This window comes from Herpailurus yagouaroundi, unplaced genomic scaffold, assembly GCF_014898765.1.
Source record: "Herpailurus yagouaroundi ecotype Mexico unplaced genomic scaffold, PumYag 139, whole genome shotgun sequence".
NCBI lineage: Eukaryota > Metazoa > Chordata > Mammalia > Carnivora > Felidae > Herpailurus > Herpailurus yagouaroundi.
In genome coordinates this window covers 59631176-59645831 of record NW_024412394.1, presented here as the reverse complement: position 1 = coordinate 59645831, position 14656 = coordinate 59631176, and the positions used below count along the sequence as shown (strand labels likewise).

Below are 14656 nucleotides of genomic sequence, written 5' to 3'. Positions count from 1 at the left end.
TCAAAAGGTTTTTTTTTGCATCTGTTGAGCTGATCATGTGACTTTTGTTTTTTATTGTGTTGATATAATGTAAATGCATCAACTGATTTTCTTATGTTGAACTGGTCTTATGTTCCTGATGTAAATATCACTTTGTCATGGTGTGTAATTCCTTTTCTATATTGCTGGCTATGGTTTACTAGTATTTTATTGAGGTTTTGTGTCTCAACTTCTAAGAGATATTGGTCTGTAGTTTTCTTGTAATATATTTGTCTGGTTTTGGAGTTAGAGTAAGACCTGGGAGATGTTCTGTTTTTTGGAAGAATTTGTGAAGAATTGGCATTAATTCTTTTGAATGGACTCACCAGTGAAGTCATTTAGACTTCTTTGTGGGTTGTTTTAATTCAGTGTTTGACTTGTTATAGATCTATTCAGATTGTCTGCTATTTGCTAGTTTGTCTTTCTAGGAATTTGTTTATTTCATCTAATCTACCACTGCCAGGGTTTATGATTGTTATTTGCTTGTTTATTGGTTTGGTGACTAGCTGGATATTTTAGTGCAGACAATTCCTCTAACCCTTACCCCACAGTGTTTTAGCTTCTGGTATTGTTCCTCAAGGAGGCACAATTTCGGGTATATCCACAGTCATCCTAGATGAAAGTAGTTTTGGCAGGACCCTCTGCTTTTCTTTCCGTGACCTAGCCAGCTATTAAACTTTACTAATTACCAGATAATTGCTCTGGTCACAGAAATATCGTGGGGCATAAATTGTTCCACAAACTAATAAACTTGTGGCCACTTTGAAGGAATCGGCTCTTCCCCCCCTTGTCCTTCCTTAGTTCTCTTTTGTAACCTGGTTGTTCAATTTGTGACTCTTATAGTTAACCACAATCTGTGCTGTTTTTGAGAGGACCCTAAGGCTTCGACTTTCTGCCAAGTTGCACATGAGGCCCATACCTTTGGAAGAGATTGGGACCTTTCTGTTTTATAGCCTAGTTCTTCCCCCAGACAAAATCTTTGAGGCAAACTCTGGAGCTAGGAGTGGGGACAAGGGACAGTTTATCTCTGACTGACACCCTTGCTCTAAGAGCTGAGTGCTGATGGAAGGGGTAGGCAGTAGGCTAAGTCCTTCTTGGCTTGCCTCTCCTGGTGTGGAATTAGTGCCTTATGAGCCAGGGTGAGAGTGATTGGGCCCTGGTATACTCCATGATGTTTAGGCCAAAAGTAGAGGTTCTAGGACTAGGGCCTTGGCCTTATATGTAGATAATGTCAGTTAAATGAACAGCAAAAAGAAAATATTTATTAAATAGTTAGCATTTCATATATACTTAACATAAGTTCCTACTTTAATTATGATTTTGTGTGGAATGAATCTCTGAGAATAGTTAGAATTTGGCTGATATAAAATCTTCACATGTAAAATTAGATATAACATTTCTGGACAGGAGGAAAAAACATCCTGAAACCATACTGGAAGAAATTGAAAGGCTTTCTGGAGCAGTTACTTTGTATAATTATGTGATTGAAAGTCTTTCTTGGGGCGCCTGGGTGGCGCAGTCGGTTAAGCGTCCAACTTCAGCCAGTTCACGATCTCGCGTTCCGTGAGTTCGAGCCCTGCGTCAGGCTCTGGGCTGATGGCTCGGAGCCTGGAGCCTGTTTCCGATTCTGTGTCTCCCTTTCTCTCTGCCCCTCCCCCGTTCATGCTCTGTCTCTCTCTGTCCCAAAAAATAAATAAATGTTGAAAAAAAAAATTAAAAAAGAAAGTCTTTCTTAATCCTAAAACTGGTTCTCTGACTTGAATAAACTTAATCTTTGGCAACTGCTCTGCATAAGATACACATGGAAATTTTTTATAAAAAGTTACATAAAGTACTTTGTGGAACTGTGTTTTAGATTTCAGATTTATTAAGCATTAAAAATTATTAATTAAGGGGTGCCTGGGTGGCTCAGTCGGTTGAGTGTCCAACTTTGGCGCAGGTCATGATCTCACTGTTCATGAGTTCGAGCCCTGCGTTGGGCTCTGTGCTGACAGCTCAGAGCCTGGAACCTGCTTCAGATTCTGTGTCTCCCTCCCTCTCTCTCTGCCTCACCCCAACTTGTGCTCTGTCTCTTTCTCTCTCAAAATTAAATAAAATTTTAAAAAGTATTAATTAAACATTAATAAAATAAATTTAATAAAATAATACAATTAATTATTAAGCATTAAAAATGTGGTGTGTCATGAATCATTAAAACATTTTAATGGTTCTTTAACTCTAAAGTGATAGTTGTTATGTGTAGTAAGTTGGAAGAAAATTCATACTCTGGACTCTATTTGCCAAAACCAGAACAATATTAAAAAGCAAATTAATTTTGGAATTTCATTTGGTTATACCTAGGAAAGGCAAGTGTAAGGATTTAAAATTCTGTGATTTAGTTATATATATGGCATAATTATTTATATACCATATATATCATAATCATGATTACTTTTACAGATTGAATCATGTGCTTTAGTAATTGCATATTGACTTCGTAAACCTGAAAGATATGTAACAATATGAAGAGTTGCTTTTCTTTCCTAAGTAACTATTTTTTTCCAAGGTATTGTTGGGGTACTTCTTGCTCTAGTAGTTTGGCTTCATACCTCTGTTGAATAAGGTATTAATAACTTGAAAAAGGTGATTTGAGGTAACAGTTGTTTTGATTCTTCTTTTAAGCTATTTGAACTGCTGGGACCTGATGGACTTGAACTTATTGAGAAACTCCTCCAGAACAGAATTACAATTGTGGATAGATTTCTTAATTCTTCAAATGATCATAAGTTGCAGGCTCTTCAAGGTAAGAAAGTGTTCAGTGGTAATTCCAATTTAAAGGAAGATTCATTGGTTAGCAAATCTTTTTAATATAATTATATATTAATATCCTTTGGTCTGTTATATAATTTAGCGATACCACTTTTTAAAGTAGATTTTAGATATGGCAGATTATGAAACAAATACCACAATGCCCTAAATAGGCTGTTATGGTAGAGATTCTATTCTGTTTAGGTATAGCATTTTTTTAAAATTTTTTAATTTTTTATTATTTTTGCTGAAGGTTTGAATAGATACTTTTTTTTTTTAAGCAACTGCATTTGATATTAACTGTGGGCCAAGTAGTGTTATAATTTCTTCCCAACTTTTTTATTTTGAAAACTTTCAAACCTAGATAGTACAAGGATAGTACAGTTAACACTTGCATACCTTTGTGTAGATTCGACAGTTAACATTTTGCTTTCTTTCTCTTATTATCCTCTTTACACATGCACTCACTCACATATACATAAACAAACACCTACATTTAACATTTTTGATGAAGAGTGGCCTGGAAGTTGCTGACATCATAATATTTCACCTGTAAAATCTTCATCGTACATTTAAGAACAATAGCAGTCTCCTACTAAACTGCAATACAGTTATCATGCTCAGCAAATTGAACATTTATATTGTCATGTATCACATGTATTTAAAATCCCCAGAAGAATTAGAGTAGTTGAGGAAGCCAAAATAATTTTTAAAAATGCTTTGCTTACTATGATACAACTGATGCTGAACTCAGATTTTAAGTCATAAGCAGGAAACCTGAATTTCTTACTTTTACCCAAATGTTCTTTGCCAGCCTTATATATAGTTTGGAATTTTAAAAAAGTGCCTGGGCATAAAAAATTAGACATCCCTCCCTTCTTCAAATGAATCGGCATTTATCATTTTTTAATGTAAGTTATGTTATCTTTTCCTTACATATATGAGTATGGCACTAAAATGAAGTTATGAAAAGAACCTTGATTTAAATCCAAAATTTCTTGGGGCTTTCTTATCCTATACTTTGATTACTGGTAGTTTCCTGGAGTTATCTTGAGATATTTAGAAACTTAGAAGAATTGAGTTTAGCCACTTTGTCTTTATGCAAGTTTCGTTGTTCTTTAACTATGTTTATCACTTACAAACTGCCTTGCTCTAAGAAGGCTCTCCCACCTGCTAAAGATATTTATCACACATTGTTGGAAACCACCAGAGTTTAAGAGCATTTAAAATGGGTGTCCGCCAGAAAGAAAGGAATGAATGTAAATATCTAGTCTTGCAGTGTAAATTCTGACAATTTATTGTTTATTTTGTCAGTCTCCTAAGTGTTGATATAGGGATACATATTGATCTCACCTGTTAATAGTGCTAATTTACTTAACAGAAAGTTCAAAATGATTCCAGCTTCACCTGTGGGTTTGTTTTTTTTTTTTTTTGGAACTATAGGTGATGAGTTAGTGTTGTCTTGCAGTTTAATTTTCTCATACTGCTTTTACTCTTTTATTCTAAGCTAGATCATTATTATTGCCACTATCTAAGAGTAGTAATTTTACTATAGAAAAGTGGGGTATTAGTAGGCTTTAACTATGTCTAAGGACTATTGTAAAGAAGCTGACAACCAGCATGTTTCAGATTTTTTTTTCAGTAGAGTTTTTCGTGTACATGGCTTAAACAGATATTTTCCTTTATTTGCGGGGAGGGAGGTGGTATGGAAAGGAAATATTCTTGAAGAAAAGATTCTTCAGAGTCTTATTACTTTATCAGTGTTCTCATCCATTTGTATCTTCTGATCTAATTTTGTGTTGAGGATCCTTCAAAATTCTTTAAAAACTACCAAATTATATTTGCATTCTTTATTAAGCTACTTTAATATGACCATCACATCCCATCCTTTTCTTTATTCCTCCAAAATCATGGTCTTAGAAGTTGCTTCTTACTATTTATCATTTTCTAGTTTTCATAATGATTTTTTTAAAAGTTTTTAATCCAGATGTGCATCACCCATTTTATCTCTTCTGTTTTTATTATAACCAGGAAATGTAGGTGAGAAGTGGGTGGGTAAAGTGGATTGACTGCTAAGGTGAGGATAGTTGTAAATTAAATTCTATTTTTAGTGCTGATGTGAAGAATGTTTACTCCAGGGTGTGTCATAAAATCAAAATTAAGTTAGCTTATGTTATCAAGGACAGTGTTTTGAGTAGTTACACACGATCTTTTTGGTCATGATTACATTCTAAAAGGATACAAGCTTCCACATTCTTCTTCAGTAAAATTTTATAGAATTACTGGTAAACTTATTCATTTCATTTCTACTTTTCAGGCTCTAAAGTTAACTGAACCTACCAAGGAAAACTATACATTTAAACTTTTGCTGCTGTATGACTTACTTTGAAAATTACCTATTATGTTCAGTGTTACAGGATTCCAGTGTATTCTCTTTGAGGCTTAAAAAAGCTATTAATGAAGCAGACCTGTTTTCTTCTTAATACATTTGTTTAAAATGTTAATTACGTTAGCATAGCACTTAGAGTGTCATCCAGGGTATTTAGTTTCACACACAGAATCCTTAACATTCATTTATATAATAAATACATAGTGTTATTCACATGGTATTATTCACATTCTACTTAATACAACACCCAGTGCTTATCACAAGTTCCCTCCTTTGTACACATCACTCATCTAGCCCATCTCCACCCACCTCCCTTGGTCAAACCTGTCTGTTCTCTACCATTGAAAGTTAATTGGCTACAAACAATCATTATAATAGATGTATAAGACTTTACCAAAAAGTAAAATATATATGACCTAGAAAAAAACTTTTTTTCAGAACTGTACTAATATAAAGGAGATCATATCTCATTTCATAGTTTTCATGTGATAAGTCTTTATTTCTCAGTTTCCTTCTTGAGATTTCTAAAGCCATTATACAGAGGTATTACTTCATGTGATTGAGAGTTAAAATGATTTATTCAAAATTATGTATTGAGATAGTGACAAATGACTGAGAATTGTGAAGATTTGACTTAAATTAATTAGAAGGCTATTTCGCTATCTTGATGCTTTCTTAATTCCTTCCTTGTTTGGTGTGGGATCTTGGAGTTTAATAAAATAACTTTGTGCTGTGCTCCTTCAGAGTATGGACCAAGTTTAGTTCCTAGCCTAGGAACTGGCTTCCTTTTACTGTATTGGGGACCTACTAGTTCCAGGCACTGCTGCCAGGCACAGGTTGCTTCCTAGCCTAGCAGCAGTGCCTGGGACTAGTAGGTCCCCAATACAGTAAATGTGTATTGATTTGGATTGCTTTCAGCAACATTCCTGTGATTTCCTTTAGGGCCACAATGAGCCAGGATACTACTACTTCAAAAGATTTAATTAAGCATAGAAGGTTAATCCTGTTGGAAGAAAAAAAATTCCTGAATATTGAGTTGACCAAACCACAGGTTTAAATTGGACCTTGTAGATGAAACATTGAACTTTCATTGACCTGATTGTTAGTGGCTCTAGCCATCTTCCCTTGTTTTGTTTTGTTTTGTTTTGTTTTGTTTTGTTTTGTTTTTAACTGTATTTCCACAGAAAGGTGGATCACAGTCTTTATTTGCCTGATCATCTTCTAAATATATCCTGAGCTAATGTTAATAAATTGTATTTCATGTATAAGTGAGTAAAAACATATGTTCAGTTTAACACAGTAAGGCTGTTACACAGGGAAAAGTTATATCTAATATGTAAAGAATATATTTATTTCATTATTATGTTAACAGTAAGTGCTAATTAGCATTGATAATTATATTTATTGAAATTATGTAAACAAATAATTTCAAAATTATAAAACTGAATTTTTAAGTTCCTGATGTTATGTGTAAGAATTTATGACACTAAACTATGTAGTGTGTATGAAGAAAATATCTACTGACTTTTCTTAACCACTGTCTAATATCGCTTAGATATCACATTAAAAAAAAAAAAACTCTCCATAAAACATACAATTGAATATGACAGTTTTAAAAAAACTGAATTATTAGAGCATTGTGCTATTTTATATTTTGGTGAAGGGGAAAAATGGTTTTCCTAAAGCTTAAACTCATAGAACATGATATTTCTTAAATTTGCTTTGTAGACAATTGCAAAAAAATTTTAGGAGAAAATACTAAACCTAACTATGGTTGTCAAGTTACCATTCAGTCTGAACAAGAAAAGCAATTAATGAAACAGTATCGTCGTGAAGAAAAAAGAATTGCCAGACGAGAAAAAAAGGCTGGAGAAGATGGAGAAATTGCAGAAGGAGTTATGTGCTTTGATCCTAAGGAATTGCGGATACAAAGGTAATAAAAACCAGAAGCTGAAAGATGCTTGTGTTGTAATTGCTACCTTTATGCATTATTTTTTGGTTAGTCTTAACAATTTAGATAACTCGTACTTCTAGTAAGGTTTTCTTATAAGAACAGACTTTTGTTGTATGAAAACCTAATTTTCTGGGATAAGAATGCAATGATCTTCTTTTTTTTTTTTTTTTTAATTTTTTTTTCAACGTTTTTATTTATTTTTGGGACAGAGAGAGACAGAGCACGAACGGGGGAGGGGCAGAGAGAGAGGGAGACACAGAATCGGAAACAGGCTCCAGGCTCCGAGCCATCAGCCCAGAGCCTGACGCGGGGCTCGAACTCACGGACCGCGAGATCGTGACCTGGCTGAAGTCGGACGCTTAACCGACTGCGCCACCCAGGCACCCCAATGCAATGATCTTCTTAATTAGAATATTCTTGGTTACATCTATGTAGGTGAGAATTTTAGATTATAGAAGTAAGCTATTTTGGGTGCTGTGCACAAACCACTAGGTTAAAATTTGTAAGCCTACACAGATTTATTTTGAGACTTTTGGGTTTTTTTCTAGCTTAATAAGAATACTTTTCCTTGTGTTATTTAGAAGTAGAAAGGAAGAAAAAGAAAAGCATTATGATATTTGTTCTTTAAATTTTGAATACTATTTTTATAAAGGAACTTATACCTTGTTAAACATCTTTGGATTGTGACAAACAAAATTATAAATAAAAAACACTAAGTTAAACTTATCAAATGATGTCATCTAAAAATACTACCTACAAAATGTGTTAACTCCTATGTAGTTACATTGAAAATGTCAGGATTACTAATATCTTTCTTTGTGTAATTTAATTTCTTCCACTTCATAATGGAAAGCTACCTGAAATTGTTATTATAGTGACTTTGTACTGGCTTCCTTTTGCTAGATAAAAATTTTGTATTTATCCTACTGTTTTTATATTTACAGAGAGCAGGCACTTATGAATGCTAGAAGTGCTCCAATTCTGAGTAGGCAGAGAGACATGGACGTTGAAAAAATACGTTATCCCCATGTTTATGATTCCCAAGCTGAAGCCATGAGAACATCAGCATTCATTGCTGGTGCAAAGGTATGTCACTGGTATATGACCACTTTGGGATAATATGTCTATTCTGAGGAAATAACACATAGATTTTTCCTGTGTCTTTTCTGGCTCTTATACTAGTTGATATACTATGCTAACTTTAATTTCAAAATATTGGGGAAAATGAGATAATGCAGTGTATGGAAACTTCTTGACACATATTAGGTACTCAAAATGTATTTGTTCTCTTCCCTTTTGTTATTTATGGAACTTGTATTTTTGAGTTTTAGTGGTTACATCATTTTTTTAATGTTCTTTACACTATGTGTATGGCACAGTTTTCCTAGCAACACAAGTATATTTGTCTTCAGGATACCATCCAATCAATATATACTTAAAACTCATTAACATAATATGGTCTGTGTGTTATATGAGAGATCCAGTATATGAATAATTCGTGTGTGTGTGGTTTTTTGGTTTGTTTTGGTTTTGTTTAAGCTTGTTTTTCTTTAAAGAAATATTTTTGGGGGAGACAGAGAGACAGAGTGCAAGCAGGGGAGGGGCAGAGAGAGAGGGAGACGCAGAATCTGAAGCAGCTCCAGGCTCCGAACTGTCAGCACAGAGCGCAGCAGGATCATGACCTGGGCCAAAGTCTGACGCTTAACCCACTGAGCTACCCAGGCACCCTTGTTTTTCTTTAAACTAGCTAAATTTTACCACTGCTATGTCTAAAGACATTAGTGTTCCCTTTCTCTCTTTCTCTTTCTTTCTCTTTCTCTCTAATTAAATAATCTCTACCAGAGCAATTGTTTGTATTATATTTAATTTTAATTTTTGATGTTTATAGATGATTTTACCAGAAGGAATTCAAAGAGAGAATAACAAGATGTATGAAGAAGTAAAGATTCCCTATAGTGAACCAATGCCAGTTGGCTTTGAGGAAAAACCAGTTTATATCCAAGACTTAGATGAGGTGAGATGATCATTTTATGAAGTTGTTATTTTTGGTGCTTGGTATGTTTTCTGAATAGCTTTTTATTTAAAAAATTATTTATTTTTTTTTTTTAATTTTTTTTTCAACGTTTATTTATTTTTGGGACAGAGAGAGACAGAGCATGAACGGGGGAGGGGCAGAGAGAGAGGGAGATACAGAATCGGAAACAGGCTCCAGGCTCTGAGCCATCAGCCCAGAGCCTGATGCGGGGCTCGAACTCACGGATCGCGAGATGGTGACCTGGCTGAAGTCGGACGCTTAACCCACTGCGCCACCCAGGCGCCCCTAAAAAATTATTTTTAAAAGTTAGTAGTTGGCTAATATAGTAGAGAGCTATATGCAGTTAGTTACTAAAAATTTACAATAGGGGAGTTTAAACTTTAAAAAGTCATTCCTTCGCACATTAAACATTTTTGTGTGTATATTTCTGTAATTTCATGTTTATTTTGGCTATTTCAGCTAATATTTGGTTTAACCTATGTAGGCGGACTTAGACTGTTTTAAAGGATTCATGTATTGATATATCAAATGGTCAGTCTATAAAATAATAGAATGCTATTTGGGGAAGGGATCAAATTCTAAACTATTTTTTTTCTCAGCTTTTAAATTTTGAGTAATTTCAAACATATGGAAAAGTCGCATAAATTGTATTATCCATTATCTTTTATCTTCATTTACCATTTATCAAAATTTTGCCATATTTGCTTTATCTCAAAATAAATATTTCTTAATTTACTTTTAGATTTGCTTAAATTGTTCAACTTGTGATTTATTATTTTCCTGAATTTTTAGAGTTTTAATAACTTAGTTTTAGGAAGGAATTATTTATAATTTTTACTTCTGCTTAAATTGTGAGGGTTTGAGAAATTTTCATTATAAAGCTATGTACAGAAATAATCATTCCCTTAAGTAAACTTATCAAGTAGTGCCAATCCAGGATATATTGGAAACTCAGTATACTCATTGTAGTTAAAACAGTGCTGTAGTAAACTTGTATGGCCCTTAGAAGGAACATACAGAAATATAAATCATATCGAGTGTTGTGTCCTAGTGGTTTTAGAGAACATCAATATATTGAGAGTGCTAGTCTGACTTAGTATTTAAAGTTATTTGAATGATTTCTAGTAATAGGGCATTGTTAGATAAATTGTAATGCAGATTGATGACTAACTTTGTAATCAGGTGTTCTTGGGATCAGATTTATTGAATTGTATGTAAATCGAAGTGAAAATTGTTCAGATAGTCTTTTAAAATGTATTTGAAAACATCTTAATTAGGGTACATATTTGTCAGAATTTAGTTTTGCATATAATTTACTTAGCAAATCTGTGGAGTGTAATTGAAGTTTACACTGAAGGGAAAATTAAATTGAAGGTAAAATTGAAGTTTTTGGTGATCAGCATCATAGGGAAAGTCCAAATTCATGAAGTTTTAGAGTGCACAGGAGGCTATAGGAAAAGAATTAGTATATTGAAGCTAACTTCTTTTTCTTTACTTTTTTTTAAATGTTTATTTACTTTTGAGAATGCATGAGCGGGGAAGGGGCAGGGAGAGGGAGACGGAATCTGAAGCAGGCTCCAGGCTCCAAGCTATCAGCCCAGAGTCTGAGGCGGAGCTCGAACCCACAAACCGTGAGATCATGACCTGAGCCATAATTGGAAGCTCAACCGACTGAGCCACTCAGGTGCCCCGAAGCAAACTTCCTAAGTTTACAATCAAAGCAAACATGAGTGTAGGAGGGCATATCATCTTATCCCTTTTTATAAGAGGAGACAGTTCTCCCCATAGTTTTTTTTTTTTTTTATCAGCTCCTCAATACTCACCTGCACCAAATACATCCATGCATACCTAAAATATGCACTTTATTTGAAGAAAAATGGCAAAGATGTAAGATACCTGAAGAGTATTCATGTAGAGAGTGAGGGTGTGATCATGTAGAGTATTTCATGTAGGCAGCGTTGATAATGGGTGAGAACCTCTGATCAGTATCTCTTCAACCTTAGAGTTAAGATCACAGTTTCAATCAAATATATATCAATTAATGGTTATCAAACAGTTTCAGTCAAATATGTTGGTTATTGAGGCTTAAAGTATATAATCCAGCACTTTTGGCACTTGTCTGCATCCTAGGTTGCTTATTTTCTGTGTACTGTGGGATCTTGTCATCTGGGTATTAAACTCACTGAGAAATCAAATATATACATACGCATGTGCTAAATTGAAAAAAGAATTCTTAATTTAGTTAAGGTATACCAATTATTTAAAGTATACATATTATTTAAAGCTAACCTTTTCTGTCACCAAAATGAAGTTCCTTTATATATATTTATATATGTGTATGAGTGTGTAATTTATATGTAGTCGTTCAGAAATACCAAATAATGGAGGCAAGCAAAAAGAACAGCATAAAAAATAACCACAGCCAACCAGAATTAACTACTTTCTACACATATGTGTGCATTTTATTTTGTTTTATAAAATGGCATTATATCACACATACTGTTTGTGTCTATTTGTATATTTATCTACATACATCTTTCCATGTCAGCAAACATATCTGCAGCATCATTTATAATCACCATACAGTATTCCATTTTATACCTTTATTACTTTTAAACTGATTCCTTTTTGTTACAGTTTTAAGTTGTTTTCTAGAGTAAGTTTATATATTAGACTAAAATTGTAATTTTATATTGCTGGGTTTCATCCTCTGCATCAGAATTATCTGTAGATCTTTTTCAAAATCCAAGTGACTTGGCTTCTATAAAATTAAAGTCTCTTGAGAAGGGTCCAGGTACCTGTATTTTGAAGATGATTTTTGGAGCACTGTAGGTGATTCTGAAATACAGCAGGACATAATTTTGTACATAATTCTTTTTAAACCTTACCAGTCATTATAAGCATTATCATCATTGAAGTTTATTTTGTTTTGTGTATTAAATATTAACATTTTTCATGTGAAAAAATTAACATTCATTGTATAATGAATGAATCAGGCTTCTTATTTTTCTTTCATATTTATTTCCAAATAAATACTTTGTTCATTTTAATTTAGGTTATAAGAGTAAGAGTTTTCCTAAATGGGTTAATTTCATCTACAACCTTAATGTTTGTTTGCTGTGTAATGTAATATATTTATGGGTTCCATGGATTAGGATCTGGACATCAGTGGGGATCATTATTCTGCCTACCACACATGAGAGTTTAGCTTTTCTTCCATTGAAGAATATCAGTGTTGTTTAGAGTTTTTGGCTATTACAAAGTGTGTAATTCTCCTTAGGCTGCCATAACCACAGCCGGGGTAGCTTAAACAATGAACATTTATTTTTTCACAGTTTTGGAGGTTAGAAATCCCAGAAAAAGGTGCTGATAGATTTAGTTTCCAGTGAAGACTCTCTTCCTGGCTTGCAGACAGGCACTTTCTCACTGTGCTCCCATGGCTTTACATGGGCTCTTCTCTGTATTGTGTCTCTTCCTCTTAAAGGACACCAGCTTTATTGGATTAGGACTTCACTCAGATTACCTTATTTAACTTTGTTACTTTCCTAAAGGCTCTGTCTCCAAACACTGTGACACTGGGAGTTAAGGCTTTAATTTATGTACTTAAATTATAAGATGAAACCTAATTCCATCCATAAGATGGATAAAGCTGCTCTAGACATTGGTATACAGGTTTTTGTGTGAACAAAAGTTTTCATTTCTTTAGACTAATGCCTGAGAGTGCAATTGTTGGGTCATTATTGTAGCTGCATAGTTTTTTTAAGGAAAACTACCACAGTGTTTTCTGGGGAACATTTTATATTCCCACCAGCAATCCAGTATGATTCAGTTTCTCCACGTATTCACCAGCATTTGGTCTTATCAGTATTTTTATTTTAGCCATTTTAATTTATATTTTTATGTTTTATTTATATTTATATGTATACTTTAACCATTCTGATAGAGTGTAGAGATTTCTCATTGTGGTTTTAATTTGCACTTTTATAAGCAGTAATAATAATTAGATAATACATTCAAATGCAAATGTCATTGGGGGCGCCTGGGTGGCGCAGTCGGTTAAGCATCCAACTTCAGCCAGGTCATGATCTCGCGGTCCGTGAGTTCGAGCCCTGCGTAGGCTCTGGGCTGATGGCTCAGAGCCTGGAGCCTGTTTCCGATTCTGTGTCCCCCTCTCTCTGCCCCTCCCCTGTTCATGCTCTGTCTCTCTCTGTCCCAAAAATAAATAAACGTTGAAAAAAAATAAAATAAAAAAAAACAAAAATAAATGCAAATGTCATAAGTACATAAGTAAATCGTTTGATGTCATGTAGCTTTACATAATGATCCCACCAGATGTCATTAGCATGAGTAGTAATTTAGACCTCAGGAAAAAATATAGGTGTTAGCAGAATGTTAGGTTAGTGGATGCCTTTGTTGGCTTGGATCTTTTTTATATAAGGTAGAATCTATATATATCAGGAATAGTACTCCTGAAGATGGTATCTTTCTCTTTTTACTGACATCATGATTGCATGCCATTCCTAACAGTCCTACAGAACTATAGATAAAATGCTTTTATATCCTTTCTTGACTGAATGTCACATCAGATAATTGTGTCCTGTTTGCAACACAAAGTTGAAGGTTGAAAGTAGAACTGTTGCAGAAGAGAGAAATGCTGAGCTCCTGAGTTAAGAAAGTGGCATCCTACATGAAAAATGGGATAATGGAGAATAATTTAGGTACCAGTATATATAAGATCTGATGACTGATTAAATGAGAGGGGATGAAGCAGAGAGAAGACTCCAGAATGACATCCAAGTTTTTGTTTGAATCTAGAATGATATCCGGGGCGTCATGGGTGAGTGATAGTGCCATTTACCAAGCTGAGGAATAGAAGAAAAGGAAAGGCTTGTAAATGTTAAGTTTAGGAGGCAATACACCATGTTAGTTAAGAGCAGAGCCTCTGATTCCAGGCTGACCTAGTTTGACTTGGACCCCCCACTTTCTAGCTGTGAGACTTTGGCGAGTTACTGTCCTCTCTGAAATCCAGTTTTCATTTGTAGAATTGGGATAATAGAACCTCCCTTATAGTTTAATGGTGAGAATTAATATATGTAAAACATGTTGAAGAGTGTTGCGTATTTAATACATTTTAGCTAAAATATTAGCTTAAAATGAAAAGTGTAGTGATGAAAACTAGCATTGGCAGATAAGTGTATGGACAAAATGAAAAGACTTATTGTTACTTTGGAAATTATATTTATTAAATAAATTACTTCTGTGTTCATTTATGCTATTCAGCTATTCTTTCATTCCAAACATATGTAGAGTATTATTGGATGCTATCATACAAGATCAGGAAGAACTAAACTCATAGTCATTCTATTAAGACATCGAGAGTGGGGGCGCCTGGGTGGCGCAGTCGGTTAAGCGTCCGACTTCAGCCAGGTCACGATCTCGCGGTCCGTGAGTTCGAGCCCCGCGTCGGGCTCTG

General features: G+C 34.2%; 1 protein-coding gene across 3 annotated transcripts in view; it reads left to right on the top strand.

The window, feature by feature from the left end:
* Positions 1–14656, top strand: part of ASCC3 (activating signal cointegrator 1 complex subunit 3) — a 369269-nt gene that overhangs the window by 61404 nt on the left and 293209 nt on the right. For all 3 annotated transcript variants that reach the window (XM_040474260.1, XM_040474261.1, XM_040474259.1), the window contains exons 5-8: positions 2680–2800; positions 6923–7127; positions 8093–8234; positions 9037–9162. In XM_040474260.1, the coding sequence (XP_040330194.1) occupies positions 2680–2800; positions 6923–7127; positions 8093–8234; positions 9037–9162 (594 nt within the window). The remainder of the gene's footprint in view (positions 1–2679; positions 2801–6922; positions 7128–8092; positions 8235–9036; positions 9163–14656) is intronic.